We start from the raw sequence: 15,544 nt of genomic DNA on the forward strand, positions 1-15,544 counted from the left end.
TCTTAGGAGACCAGTTAAGCAGTGATGCCTATCTTGAGTTTTGTACACATTCTGTCCCTTCACCCCCAATTCCCATCCTTTTGGAATTCCCTTTGACACTGAGTTCATTAATATTATTTCTCTTTGTATCATCCTTCAGAGAGTCCCTAGAATTAAAAAAATGTTTTTAAAAACATTTTAGGTGTCTTTTTCTGTTATTGCTATTAATTCTCACCTGAGGATATTTTTTCCATCAATTTTTAGAGAGAGTGGAAGGGAGGGAAGGCGGGGGGGGGGGAGAGAGAAGAGAAAGAAAGAGAGAAAGGAAGGAAGGAAGGAAGGAAGGAAGGAAGGAAGGAAGGAAGGAAGGAAGGAGGGAGGAAGGAAGGGAGGAAAGGAAGAGAGAGGGAGGGAGGGAGGGAGGGAGGAAAGAAAGGAAAGGAAAGGAAAGGAAAGGAAAGGAAAGGAAAGGGAAAGGAAAGGGGAAAGGAAAGGGGAAAGGAAAGGGGAAAGGAAAGGGGAAAGAGAAGAAGAAAGAAAGACACATCAATTGGTTGTCTCTGCACATGCCCAGGGGTCAAACCTGCTACCTAAGTATGTGCTCTTGACCAGGAATCAAACCTACGACCCTTCAATGGGTGGGTGGACACTCTAACCATTAAGCAGCACTGGCCAGGGCCAATTTAGGTGTCTTTTAAAAATAACCATTAACGGCCTGGCCGGTGGCTCAGTGGTTGAGCGTCAGCCAATGGACCAGGATGTCATGGTTCAATTTCCCAGTCAGGGCACATGCCCGGGTTGCAAGCTCAACCCCTGGTATGGAGCATGCAGGAAGCAGCCAATCAATGGTTCTCTTTCATCATTGATGTTTCTATCTCTCTCCCCCTCTCCTTTCCTCTCTGAAATCAATAAAATTACATTTTTAAAAATAGCCATTAGGGAAACAAGTACCAAAGTTGGACTGTTTGCCTGGCTCGGTAAAGCCCTGGGCAGTAGAACGTGTGTGACCAAGTCACTAAAACAGACTGTCCCTGGTGGCTTTCCACTCCCATGGAAACTTCCTGCTAAAATATTTTGTCTGGGTCCCCCCAGTCCTGTGCTATTTAGGACATGGGGAAAAAGAACATTGGTGGTTTCTTCCCCCTTCCTTTCCCACTGCCACTGCCTATAGCTTCTTACCGGCTTTCAGGGGCTCTAGCTGATGTGGATTGAATTGGTAATTTATTAGTTTTGGCACTGCCTTTGCTGGTTGCTTTGGAATCAAGCTATGAATATTACGTCTCCAAGTCTATTCCCTTGCCACCTCCACCCCCATCAAAGCCAAACAGGACAACCCAGGAGGTTTGAGAATTGACTTTTTATTAACCTTAAAAACTGTATCTGTACTGGAAATGCCAAAAAATTCTTAGTTGTCAAAATGATGTTATTGTCTAGTTAACTAGCTCTAGAACTCCAGAATCCACCAGCCTTTCTCAAGCTCTGAGTCATGTATGCTTCTCTATGTTGCACCAGTTCAGTTCTCCCCACCTCCCTTCCACATCAATCCCAGTGCTGTCTGAGGGACACCTCAGGCTTGTCACCTTGTGGACATTCACACTCTGTTTATACAACTGTGTTGCTCTGTTTCCTCACTGTGTGACAGGGTGCCAAAGCGTGTTTCCTCCGAGACATTCCCTTCTCCGCCATCTATTTTCCTGTTTATGCTCATTGCAAACTACTTCTGGCTGATGAAAACGGACGCGTGGGAGGTGCAAACCTCCTTGCAGCTGGAGCCATGGCAGGTAACGCTGTTATTTTTTAAGCCTAAGACCCCCCCCCCCCCACATTCTCCTTAAGAAGCACAGAATCTGTGTGTGCTTTCCCCCTTTATTTCTGGAAGGGTTATTGTTCGTATCTGACTTAGTTTAAATGTGATCGCTTTTACTCCTTTGTGGGATGTGCTGCAATTCTGATGAGAGTTAATTACATTTGCATAATGTGGATAAACAGCTTAATGCAGCTTAGCAACTTGGAGCCAAATTAGATCTGCCCATCTAAATTGGGCTTTCATCATTAACGTGTTTCTTAGCCTTCTGTGCCCCTCAAACTTTGGGTGCAGCCAAGCTAAGTGTTAAGGTGGAAACGTTCTTTACCAAACCATTGCTTTTATCATAAAGCTGTTCCTGTTTCTTCTGCCATCGTCCTTAGACCAGAGTAAGCAATGTTTCCCCAGCAAACCACCTTGTCCTTGATTGGCATCTCTTCTCTGCCTCTTAATACTTTCTGTCTTTTATTAATGGTGGTTTGTATAGTTTTGCCCTCTGTACTAGACTGGGAGCTCCTTGAGGGCAGAGGTTTCGTTCTGTTCATCCTTGCCTTCCCTGTGAGGCCAGCATGGTAATCTAGATATATAAAAGGCTACATGACCGACCGACCGGCCGTCCTTTTGACCAACTGACCAACTGACCAGCCAGTACATGTACACACACTGGCAGTTTAAAAATAAACGTTGACTTGTGCATGTAAAGCTCTTGCTGGCACCAATCGCACGTGTGTTTTAATTTTATAATACTATATTATATATACTATTTTGACATGTAATTTTTTACAGTAACAGAATTACCACAGGAATCTTCTAATGAATTTCCTTTCAATGTGCACGAATCCATGCACAGGGCCACTAGTAATATGATAAATGCTATTGGAAAAAATGAAAACCTTCATCTTGTCTAAGATACCAAATTGGACACAGAAGAGATTCATCTGAAAGAGGAGCCTAAAAAACGCAGGAGGTGCCAAGATGCTTCCCTCTGACCTCATGGGTCCAGGCTTCCTCCTGCTGTGAGGAGCTGACTGTGATAGAAGGGGAGTACCCGGCTTCCCCGCTGCACCAGGAATGACAGGAGGGAAAGGGCACGTGCCTTTTCTCCATTACAGCAGGTCAAAGAGGAGCATGAAGGGTGAACACAAACTCAAACACTGTCCCCCAATGATCAGCGGAGCTCTGATTGCCTGAGCTCATTGCCTGTGGCTCTCACTAGGTTCATTCTCCTCTGGTGCCCTGGCTATACATCCCAGCACAGCCTGAGCACGTCCAAGTGCGGCATGTGACAGGAGCCCTTGGGTGCACCATGTTGTCCTTCTTGACAGGGAATGACGTGATGATTAAGAAATGCTCCCGTGGCCCTAGCTGGCGTGGCTCCGTGGATAGAACATCACCCTATGGACTGAAGGGTTGTGAGTTTGTGAGTTCAGTTCTGGTCAAGGGCACGTACCTCCATTGCAGGGTTCTTCCGTGGCCCTGTTTGGGGCATGTGCAAGAGGCAACCAATCGATGGGTCTCTTTCTCATCGATGTTTTTGTTTCCCTCCCTTCCACTCTCTCTCAAAATAAATGGAAAAATAGCCTCAGGTGAGGATTAGCAACAACAAAAAGAAACCCGCCCAGGGAGCTTTGAGCCCTTATTTGGGGTTCAGAAAGTCCCCCGTATTCTGGCACTTGGAACTTCAGTCAGTTGCATGCACATTTGAGAGGCAGTAAAGCTACCTGCTCAGCCTCGGCACTGAGTGCTCACCCAGCCCCATGGTGCTCTCCAAAGTCCCCCAGTTTTAACTGGGGCCAGCAGATTTCCCCTTAAGTCTTCTCTCTGTGCACTCCAGTCAGCAGCAGACCAGCCGCGAGCATGTAATCGTGGACAGGCCTGTGGCCAGTGCCTGATGGAGCCAAGCAAACACTCCACGGAACTGTCAGCACCAACTTCTCGCCCACAGACAATTGATGTCAGTTTTCAGAAGAGAGATGAATTTGTCTAATTTTTACCCATACAGCTTTGCTGGCAGGCACTGAGAATTTTCAGAATTCAGAACCTTCCAAAGGCAGCCAGTTACCCAGCTCCAGTTGCGTAAGAAGCAGAGCCCTGTGGAGGGAGGCTGTGAGCCTCTCCCCTGAGGAAGGTCACCTGGCTCCTTTGTTCCCTGTTTTGTTTTATGAGGAAAAGGTGTGGTTGTGAAGTCCATCTTGTGTGTCCTGCTGCTGGTCAATCTCATCATGACCCTAGGAGCTCGGCACAGGGGATGGATGACGAGGCCTTGCATGATCAGGCCCCTAAGGTTCCTTAACCAGTTGCCAGCCTCCTCTGCTCCCGTTGTAATGACTTCTGTCATATAAGTATGTCTGAGGAAGTCACAGTCAGCTCTCAAATTAGCCCCTCAAACGGGGGGGATCTGAGTATTGCTATTCACCTCAGACACTAAGGTGACAAGAATTGGCAAAAAACAAAAAACACCACCACCCTAGTTTAATGTCAGATACATTTAGGAGCTCATTAAATTGACATTATCCTCATTTCTTATTATACGTGAAAACGCTTGATCTTATTTAAGAAAAAAGGAGATAAAGTAATTAAAACCTAAGGGGGAATATTTGGGAATTATCTCAGTAATATTGCTGCCTCCTCTCTCGCCCCCGCTCAGTTCTTTGAGATCATATAGTACAGAATATTTTCCTAATTTAGAAAGAAAAGAGAGTTCACACTGACACCATTACTGGGTGTTTATATCCCTTTTACATTAGTGCCCAGGCATCTATTTAGGAGGCTATGAGTTAGAGCAGTTGAAGTTGCTAATTGCATTGTTCGATGTTAGCAGTAGTATTTCTGTCCTCGTAAGGTGCTTTGGATTAATTAAATGTGTCTTTCTCCTGAAAGGTGTGCCTGCCGCTTCTCTGGTAACCCCGGCTGATGTCATCAAGACAAGACTGCAAGTGGCTGCCCGCGCTGGCCAGACAACATACAGTGGTGTCATCGACTGTTTCAGGAAGATACTCCGGGAAGAAGGGCCCTCAGCTTTTTGGAAAGGAACAGCAGGTAGGGGCAGGGCCGTGTGGAGAGGCGGCTGGCGTAAGGGGCCTCCCCCATTACCACAGGTTGTCTTTGCCAGTCAGTCTGGTGTTAAGTGCCCCGCTCCCATCTCTCTTTCAGCCCGAGTGTTTCGGTCCTCTCCCCAGTTTGGTGTTACCTTGGTCACCTATGAACTTCTCCAGCGGTGGTTTTACGTTGACTTTGGAGGCCTGTAAGTGCAGCTGTTCGACACCTTTGTTAAGAAAGCACCCAAAACAAATAGGTCTTTGCCTACAGAGGCAGTTTTGGAACTGAAAGGACAGAGAAGCCTAGAGGACCAGTGCATGTAAATCAAACAGGGGGCTTAAATCAAAAAGCCTCCGTGTTAGGGAGGTGAGATCTCGACAGGGCGACATCACACACAGTATTAAGCAGCTACTTGGGGAAAGTTTAGGGAGGCAGCCACTTAAAATGTTGTGTGAATAGGTGCCTTTTTTTAGTGTAAGCAATATGAGCTTCATGGATTTAGGTTCTTATTATTTAGATTTAGTAATGTCCTTTTCACCAGAAGCAATGTAAATTTGTATTAGTAACACTGTTGTGACCGTTCTTTTAAAGACTTAGTTAAGCCCTCATACCTCGGAGATTTCATTGTTCACTTTAATTTATTATTGGAATAGGTTTGGATGTTCTTAGAGCTAATTTATTGCAAACTAAACAGAAGAGGCTCGAGGAGAGGTTATGCCTGTGGACATAATCACTGGGGAGATCCAGGCCAGAAATCGGGCCTCTCGAGGCTTAGTACTTGAAGCTTGTGCTGGAGAGAAGAGCAGCGACTTGTTGAATTTGCTGGGTGGGAAAGATTATACCCAAAGCAAGCAGTTATCAGCTTTTCAGCATAAGATCAATCCTGTGTCTGAGTCTTCGCCTCATATACCAGTAGAGGGACTTGTACGAAGATCAGTCTTACACTCCAGGCTTTTCTATGCTTTCACATTCCGTAAAACTAAGAATTATATCTCTATAAACAGTTTTAGCAATAATTTTCATGAATTTACGGTTTTAAAAGTTAGTGTTTTAAATTCTTAAAGGAAAAATGTAAACTTTTTATGATTATGCATTGTGTAGAAAATTTGGAAAATAGGAAAGTAAAAAAGAAAATCACTCATAGTCCCACTTCCCAGAAAGTTTTTATATTTGAGTGTGTTTTCTTCTGATCTATTTTCTGTGGATCTATTTATATAAGTTTATAAGCATTGAAATTGATCCCATTGTCTCCTAAATCAAATATGTGAATGTGTAGTTTTCAAAGCCCCTATAAATTGGGATTACTGCAGCATAGATAACAAGGAAATAGTTGGATAAATGATACTCTTTTTCGTGGCACGTGAGTCAGACTGAAATGTTCAGCTGTGTGCCATCCTCAGTCCTGAGCATGCTAACCATTAGCTTTGTCCTCTCAACAGCAAACCCTCTGGCTCAGAACCCACACCTAAGTCACGCATCGCAGACCTTCCTCCTGCCAATCCCGATCACATCGGTGGATACAGACTCGCCACAGCCACTTTTGCTGGCATTGAAAACAAGTTTGGCCTTTATCTCCCCAAATTTAAATCTCCTAGTGGCCCTGTGGCTCAGTCAAAGCCAGTGGCAGCAGCTCAGTGATGAGACGACCACTGAGTGTGGCAGAGTAGCTCCCTGAAGAGGGAGGCCTAGAGAGCAGCCCTGTGACGCACCCAGGCAGCCGCACGATGCTGACTGAGCTGTCTATATGTCATATACATGTATTTGTTTATAGTCATTTCCCAGGAAAAGATACAATGCAGTTTCAAGCTTTAGTCTTACGTGTTGAAATGTTTTTAAGCTTTGGCATGAGTTAGTGTTCTAGACTGCTTTGCACAGCTTGCACTTATAGTGAGTGACTGTACATATTGTACATCTTTGTACAGAGACATCTTGGCACCTCATCCCAACAAATCACATTTATAGAATGTATGCAGTTCCTAGTGGCTTGAAATGTACAGAATGTTTTGAAAGTGTTTTATTAAGAATCACACGAAAATAAATGTATTACAATTAAATTCATTCTCTCATTGGTGACTGATGGAACTGAAGCATCAATATTGGATGTATTTAATTTCTAGTTTGTTTTCCATTCTGGAAGAAAAAGGTACTTGCTGATAAAGAGGTATAACAAGACCAAGTGCCGACACCTTTGGATAAGAGAGCCTTTGGAAAAGATGCATGTCAGTGGATGCCACAGGACAGGCTAAGACTGGCGGGTGCTGATGCGTTTCCATTGTATTAAGTGTGTGCATACATCCCCCTCTGTTCATCGATCCAAAGGCATTTCCTAGACAGCCCCTCTGCCATTGTGTTCATGGAGACAGGGCATCTCCAGCTCTACTGGCTTAGTTTTGCCTTCCTCTGGCACAGCAAGGGCCTAGCTGTCAAAACAGTAAAGGCTACTTTGGCAATTTTCCTCAAATGGATATGATTCCAGTCAAAAATAAAATACCAAAATGTGTCTGCATGTAGTTGAATTTTCCTTCATAAATATACTGATAGTGCCTTTTATTTTGATTTGCTACTAATTCCAGATAACTCATGATCAGGTTTCCCTCTCTGACATTTTTATAGGAAATAGTTCGTTTTAGAAAGGACTATGGTGGGATGAGGGGAGGGAAGACGAAAGAGAAAAGCTCTGTCTTATGATTCAGTGGGGCCAGGTTCTTCCTTATGAATCCAGATACAAACTGCTTATTCCAGAAGTCACTCACCGAGGGTGTGATTACTAATTTAGATCTCAACGGGCATCTTGACAGCCACATCTACACTTCAGTATGGTTGTGACTTGATGTGTAGTGTCAGAATTTACTTACTTTAGCAAAGTGCTTTGGGAAAACATTATTGCTATTGCCAGTGAGCCGGGATATGAGAATGTATGCAAATGTTTTCAAGGGGCCAGCATGGAGATGGACCAAGTCACTTACTATCCTCCATAGCGCTCATCAGTGATGGCTGACAGCCCTGAACACAGCCATAGGCTCTCCAGGCCCTGCAGGAACAAAAGAACTAGCTTTGAAAGCAAAGTTTTCAGTTCTTATTGGAATAGAATGAATAACAATACAGTTGTCTTGCTATTGCCACCTGTTAAAAATGTGCAAGTAGCCCGTGGATATGTTCTTACAGAAGATTCCTATGATACAAGATATGTATTTAGAGTAAGATGAGAAAGTGCCCTCTGGGCCCTGCTTCTCCCATTACCACTCCCTGCCCCAGAGGTTATCACTCTTAACAGGTTAGAGCAGCGGTTCTCAACCTGTGGGTTGTGACCCCTTTGGGGGTCAAACAACCCTTTCACAGGGGTCACCTAAGACTTTCAGAAAACACATATATAATTACATATTGTTTTTGTGATTAATCACTATGCTTTAATTATGTTCAATTTGTAACAATGAAATTGGGGGTCACCACAACATGAGGAACTGTATTAAAGGGTTGCGGCATTAGGAAGGTTGAGAACCACTGGGTAAGAGGATACATTTGTAGCTCTTTTTCATATATATATATATATATATATATATATATATATATATATATATACACACACACACACATACATACATATATATACACACACACATACATATTTAAACTTTCAAACAGGATTGTTTTTAAATCTATGTATGTGTTTGATAGCTCGCTTTTGTTCATGACTTTTCATGTTGGGTCACAAAAGTTTATCTTAATTCTTAGTAGTTGCATAGTATTGCATTGTATAGGTTATGATTCTTTTTATAAATTATCCCTTGTTCACATTCATTTTTTTCACGATTGCAAGCAATGCTGTTGTAATTGGTAAACATCTTTGTACACATATTTTGAGTACATGTGCTAGTATTTCATTAGGATAGATATTTAAAATTGGAATTGGTAATTCACAAGATGTATGGATTTACATTTTATATATATATTGCCACATTGTTCTTTTTTTAAAATATATTTTTATTGATTTCAGAGGGGAAGAGAGAGGGAGAGAGAGATAGAAACACCAATGATGAGAGAGAATCATTGATCGGCTGCCTCCTGTATGCCCCACACTGGGGATCGAGCCTGCAACCCGGGCATGTGCCCTGACCAGGAATTGAACCATGACCTCCTGGGCGATGCTCAATCACTGAGCCTCGCCAGCTGAGTGCCACATTGTTCTTTAAAAAAGGCTTTACTAATTTCCTTTCCTACTGACAACATATGAGGATTCCCGTTTCTTTACAACATTGGCAGAAAGGGGTACTAACAGTTTTTTACATTTTAGTCAAATCATAAGTGATCATTATTTCACTTTTCATTTATCTAATTACTAGTGAGGTTGAACATCTTTTCATAGTTACTGGTCATTTAAATATTTTCTTATTGTGGAATGTATACAGTATGTATACACAAACATACACATATACTCATATGTATTTTAAACAAATAGTCGTAAAGTGAAAACCCATGTAACCACCCAGGTCAATAGGATATTGCTAACATCTCCTAAGTCCCCCTTATAACCCTCCCCATCAGAATCCCTTCTCTCCTCTTTAACAGCATCTCCACCCTTCATTTCTTTGCTTTTCATTATAATTTTACCACCCATACATATATCCCTAAATATAATATTTAGTTCCTGGTTTTGAAATTTATATGAATTAAATTATATTGTATACTTTTGAGACTTGTTTCTTTTTACATTATAAGATTTGTTCATATAACTGTAGCTAGAGTTTGCTTATTTCATTGTATGAATATATTACAATTTATTTTTCCATTTAACTCTCCACATCTGGGTTGTTTCCATTTTGGGGATATTACAGTGTTGCTCTGGATATCTTTTTTGTGAATTTTGGAGTATTCATTTTTAAAAGGATCTATACCTAAGGGCAGAACCACAGAGGCACTGGGTTTGTTAGATTGTACTTTGCGAGATCATGTCAAACTACTTCCTAGAAATTCTTACACGGATTTACACTCCCCCAAGGGTGTATTTTTCTTCTTAATTTTTACCAATCTGTTGGCTGTATAATGTTATCTCATGGCTTTAAAGCATTTTCCATGAAATGAGGCTGGACATCTTTTATATGTTAAAATACATTGTTCTTCAAAAAGACTTTACTAACTTTCATACTGACAGCATATGAAAATCCAGTGTGTTTATTGGCTACTTGGAGTTCATCTTTGGTGAGTGAAGTATATGATAAAGTGTTCTATCCATTTTTCTCAGTAATTTGCAGAGGGTTCTTTATATATTCTGGATACTACTCTTTTATGAGTTGTGCTGCAAAATCTTTTCCCAGTGTGTGGCTTGTCTTTTCACATTGTTCTTGATATATTAACATTTTAGTATGTTCAAATATATCAATTTTTTTCTTATGGTTAGCATGTCTTATATTTCATTTAAAAAATTTACTCTTTAGGTATGAATATGGTTGATATTCTCTTCTTCAATGCTTTATAATTTTGCCTCTCACACTGAAGTTTCATCCTACACAGAAATGTCATATGAGGTAATATTTTTGCCCTTTTATATGGTTGGTCTGTTGTTTCAGCCCTGTTTATTGAAAAGACCTTCCTTTCCCAACAGTGTTACAGTGCCTTCTCTGTTACATATTAAGGGTAATCAGTGCCAAGATCTATTTGTTTTTTTGTGTTTTGTTTTTTTGTAATTGGTCTCTTCCTGTGCCACTATACACTCTTTTCCATTACTGTATCTTTTTAAAAAGTTTTGATACATAGAACAGCAAATCCTTTCACCTTCTTGTTCTTCAAGAGCTTGTGGCTCCTCTTGGTTCTTTGCTCTTCCATATCAATTTTAGAAACAGCTTATCAATTTCCCCTCAAAAACTAAACAAACCAAACAGATTGAGATTTGGATTGGGGTTGCAATGACTCTGTAAGCCATTCAAAAGAATTTACATCATTATATTGGACCTTCTAATTCATGCACATGATATGTCTTATTTCTTTTTAATGTCTTAATAAAATTTTGTAATCATCAAAGGGGTCTTGTCTTATACATTGTGAATATAAGTATTCATTCCTAGGTATGTCATATATTTAGATGCTATTATAAATCATATCTTTTAAAAAATGTCATTCCTGGTATACAGGAATATAATTGGGTTTCCCTCCCACTTTTTCAAAAATTTCAAACCTACAGAAAAGTTTGAAGAGGCAAAATGAACTCTAATACCTTTCAACTAGATTCACTTACATCTTTTCTTCTGAACCATTAGAAAATATGTTACAGACTCCTTGGTACTTCAATCCTAAATATTTCAGCATACATCTCCTAAGAATGAGGACATTCTGTAAGCAAGTAATATCATTATTACACGTAACAGTATTCATATTATCACCTGATATTCAGTCTATCTTCAAACTTCCTCAACTATTCCTGAAATGTCTTTGTTTTTTATGATGCAGAATGTAATCAAAATTGATGCATTATGTTTGGTTGTGCATCTTTTGTCTTTATTTCTGGAATAGTCCCCTGCTTCCTTATTTGTCCTAACATTGTAAGTCATTTGTCTTACAGAATGTCCCACATTATTTATATGTTTCCTTGTGGTATTGTCTAATTTGTTTCACTACTATAAACTGGAAGTTAGTCTAGTGGTACAGTTATACTAGTATTTTAACAGCTTTACTGAGGTATTCTTTACAAAACTGTAACCATTACCACAATCCAGTTTTAGTACATTTCCCATCACCTCACCAAATGTTACCACATCTCCATATCCTCAACACTGTATTATTGTCTTTTATTATAGTTATTTAATGCATGTGAAGTGACACTAAATTGTTCATTTGCACTTCCCTGGTGAATAATGATGTTGGGCATCTTTTCATTTGCTTATAGACATTTGTGTTAAGTTTTTTACCTATTTTTAAATTGGGGTTTGCCTTTGTATTATTGAGTTGTAAGAGTTCTGTATACATTCCGCATATGAGTCCTATATTGGATTTGAAATTATTTTCTCTTAGTCTGTTTTCTTAATGGTATCTTTTGAAACACAAAGTTTAAAATTTTAAGTCCTAATTTATCAGTTTTAACATTTTATGGATTGAGCTTTTAGTGTCATCTAAAATTTCTGCCTAAACCAAAGTAGGTCATCAAGATGTTCTCCTATTTTCTTTGAAAATTTTTCTATTTTTAGCTCTTACACTTAAATTTATTATCTATTTTGAATTAATTTATGTGTATGGTTTGAAGGGCTTAAATCCATCTTTTTGCATGTTGCTATCAAATTGTCTCAGAACCATTTGTTGAAAAAATTTTTCATTTTTCAATTGAATTACTTTGATACTTTTGTAAAAAATGAATTGACCATACATGTAAGGGTTTATTTCTACACTCAGTTCTGTTCCATTTATCTCCATGACCCTACTTATGCCTCTACCACACTGTCTTGATTACTATAGCTTCATATTAAGTTTTCAAATAGGAAAATGTACATCTTCCACATTTGTTCTTTTTAATACTGTTTTGGCTGGATCTTTTGCACTTCCATGTAAATTTTACTAGGTGTACCGGTTAATGGCAGATTTTGTAATCAAAGAAAACACGATAATTTCAAGAGAAACATCAAAAGTGCTTTATTCAAAGTAATGTCCATTGCTAGCTACACATTTCCCCCATCTTTCAGGTAATTTGTGGATACCATCCCAATAGAACTTTTCTTGTTCAGAGACCCAATTTTCCACTTCTTCGTACGTTTTGAAGTGCTGCTCAGAAAGTGCGTGTGCCATCGATCAGAACAAGTGGTAATCTGAAGGAGCAAGGTCTGGTGAATATGTTAAGTGGGTTAATACTTCCCAAGCAAGATCTTTTAACGTGTCTTTAACTGGTTTTGAAGTGTGTGATGGTGCGTCATCATGAAGCAAAATTACTTTGCTGTGTCTTCTGGCACATTCTGGTCGTTTCATGATCAAAGCGTGGTTCAAATTGATTGTTGTCGGTAGCTATCAGTAGTAACAGTTTCATAAGCTCATAATACACCACACCTTCCTGATCCCACCAAACACAGAGCATTGTCTTCTTTCCAAAGCAGTCTGGCCTTGCAGTCGATGTTGATGGTTGACCCGGATCAACCCATGATTTTGTGCGTTTGGGATTCTCAAAATAAATTCACTTTTCATTGCCAGTCACAATTTGATGCAAAAAAACCAAACAAACCCAAAAAACTTCCTTTCATGCCGTTGAAGCAACATTTTACTGATGACTTTTCGGTTTTCCATTTGTCTTTCATTCAGTTGATGTGGCACCAATTTTCCTTCATTGTGAGTGCCTTATCTAGGTATGCCATTTTTAAATCTTTTACATGATACTTTTACTGTACCTTTTCTATGTTTAATATATTTAGATATACAAATGCCATCTATAATAATAAAAGCATAATATGCTAATTAGACCAGACAACCTTCTGGACGAAGCCGAGACTGTGAGGGAAGCCTGGGTCCTGGGTGCCAGAGGGAAGCTGGTGCCGGCAACTGGGGGGAGGAAGGCCTACTCTTGCACAAATTTCGTGCATCGGGCCTCTAGTTGTGTTATAATTTCCTACAGTATTCTATCTAATCATAGACAAACATGGTAATTGACCATACCTTCGCTACGCCTCCCATTGGCTAATCCACAAGATATGCAAATTAACCACCAACAAAGATGGTTAATTTGCATGCATAGGCGCGAAGCGGCAGAGCGAAGGCTTGAAGGTGGCTCCGGCCAGCGCGAAGGCCTGGGTCCTGGGTGCTGGAGGAAAACCGGTGCCGGCAGCCAGGGGAAAGGAAGGCCTATTGCACGAATCTTTTCATGCAACAGGCCTCTAGTTTAGTATAATAACATGCTGTGTAGGTTATATACCATATAGCCTAAGGGTGTAGAAGGCTAGACATCTAGGTTTGTTTAAATACACTATCATGTTTGCATAATGAAGAAATCACCTAATGACATATTTCTCAGTAGGCATCCCTGACATTAAGCAATGCAGGACTGTGCTCAGGTTAATAGCTACCATATTTGTTTGTGTTTTCTATTTCTTGCCTTGGTTCCTATTTGTCTTCCACCCCTTTTCTGCCTTTTGGGGTTTTAATTGGACAGTGAGTACCTTGGAATAACAAACCAATTTTAATTCCTCCCTCTCATCCCTTGTGCCATTGTGTTGAAACATTCAAACCTATAGAGAATTTTTGAGTTTGAGCCAAACTGATGACAATTGTTGGGAAGCAAAGTCTCAAGAACTTCTCAGTGCCCCCTTCCACCCTCCTCAGGTGGGACAGGATGGCTAGGTCGGCTGGAGTTCCATACAGACCTTCCCCCAGGTCAGTTAGGCTCTGGTTAAATAGTTTCTTCTGAGGGCAGACCTTATTAAGTAAAACAGAATGGTCTGGTACAGTGGTCGGCAAACTGCGGCTTGCGAGCCACATGCGGCTCTTTGGCCCCTTGAGTGTGGCTCCTCCACAAAATACCGACTTCTGCGCATGGGCCACGAAGTTTCAATCGCACTGTACTTGTGCGCCCGCACGTGGTATTTTGTGGAAGAGCCACACTCAAGGGGCCAAAGAGTCACAAGTGGCTCGAGAGCCACAGTTTGCCGACCACTGGTCTGGTATAGTTCAAAATGGTTCCTTGGCCCTAGCTGGTTTGGCTCAGTGGATAGAGCGTTGGTCCACGGACTGAATGGTCCTGGGTTTGATTCCGGTGAAGGGCACATGCCTGGGTTGTGAGCTCGATCACCGGTGGAGGGTGTGCAGGAGGCAGCCGATCAATGATTCTCTCTCATCATTGACCTCTCTCTCTCTCTCTCTCTCTCTCTCTCTCTCTCTCTCTCTCCCCTTTCCTCTCTGAAATCAATAAAAATATATTTTTAAAAAATGTTCCTTGGCCCCTCCTCCTGTCAGAATTCACTGTGAGAAACTGGTAAAGACCCAAGAGGGAAAACTCATAAACAAGATGTCTCCCCTCTGCTCCCAACTTTTCACATGACTGGGTCCCTTTTTCTTTTTTTAATTCTCACCTGAGGATATTTTTTCCCATTGCTTTTTAAAGAGAATGTGGGAGGGAGGGAGGGAGGGAGGGAGGGAAAGAAAGAGAAGCGAAGAGAAGCCAGTTTCTCTCCAGCAGCACAGAGTACTGAGGAGAGACTTCCATGGCTGAGGAGAGACCAGGAAAGAGGCAGATAATATCAAAGGGCATTAAAGAAATGAGGTTCCTGACTTTGGTCAAGATGGCATCTGCTCATCTCATAATCACAGCAAAATGACTACTACATTATAGAACCACCACCACTGAGAACCACCTTAGGAGAACCTGAACAGAAGTCCTGTAACAGGATATAAAGAAGTCTTATCGAAGCTGGTAGAAGCAAAGACGGGGCATGCACAGGTCCACACCAGTGTGGCAATTAAGAATCGAGAGGGACGACTGAGCTGGGGAGGTGCCCCCTGAGGAGGAGGGGTCCCAGCCTCAAACCAGGATCCCTAGCTTGGGGTGCCAGGAAGAGGAGTCCCCATAATATCTGGTGGTGAAAAGCAGTAGGGATGGCACCCGAGTGAGAGGGAGGGCTGCCGGGGAGCTAGGCACTCCTCTTGAGGGGCCATGCCCAGACTAACTCGAGCACAAACTCACTCGCTCAAACCCAGCGCAAGGCAGCAGCTCATAAAGCACCAGGAAGAGGAACTAAACTGCCTACCTTCAGGGTGAGGGCG

General features: G+C 41.3%; 1 protein-coding gene across 3 annotated transcripts in view; it reads left to right on the forward strand.

Annotated features, from left to right (window-relative positions):
- Nucleotides 1-7,328, forward strand: part of SLC25A12 (solute carrier family 25 member 12) — a 166,889-nt gene extending 159,561 nt beyond the window's left edge. For all 3 annotated transcript variants that reach the window (XM_036320047.1, XM_036320048.1, XM_036320049.1), the window contains 4 exons: nucleotides 1,622-1,760; nucleotides 4,664-4,822; nucleotides 4,937-5,027; nucleotides 6,262-7,328. In XM_036320047.1, the coding sequence (XP_036175940.1) occupies nucleotides 1,622-1,760; nucleotides 4,664-4,822; nucleotides 4,937-5,027; nucleotides 6,262-6,460 (588 nt within the window). In that variant the 3' untranslated portion in view covers nucleotides 6,461-7,328. The remainder of the gene's footprint in view (nucleotides 1-1,621; nucleotides 1,761-4,663; nucleotides 4,823-4,936; nucleotides 5,028-6,261) is intronic.
- Nucleotides 7,329-15,544: the final 8,216 nt, after the last annotated feature.

Source organism: Myotis myotis, unplaced genomic scaffold, assembly GCF_014108235.1.
Source record: "Myotis myotis isolate mMyoMyo1 unplaced genomic scaffold, mMyoMyo1.p scaffold_m19_p_8, whole genome shotgun sequence".
NCBI classification, from domain to species: Eukaryota; Metazoa; Chordata; class Mammalia; order Chiroptera; family Vespertilionidae; genus Myotis; species Myotis myotis.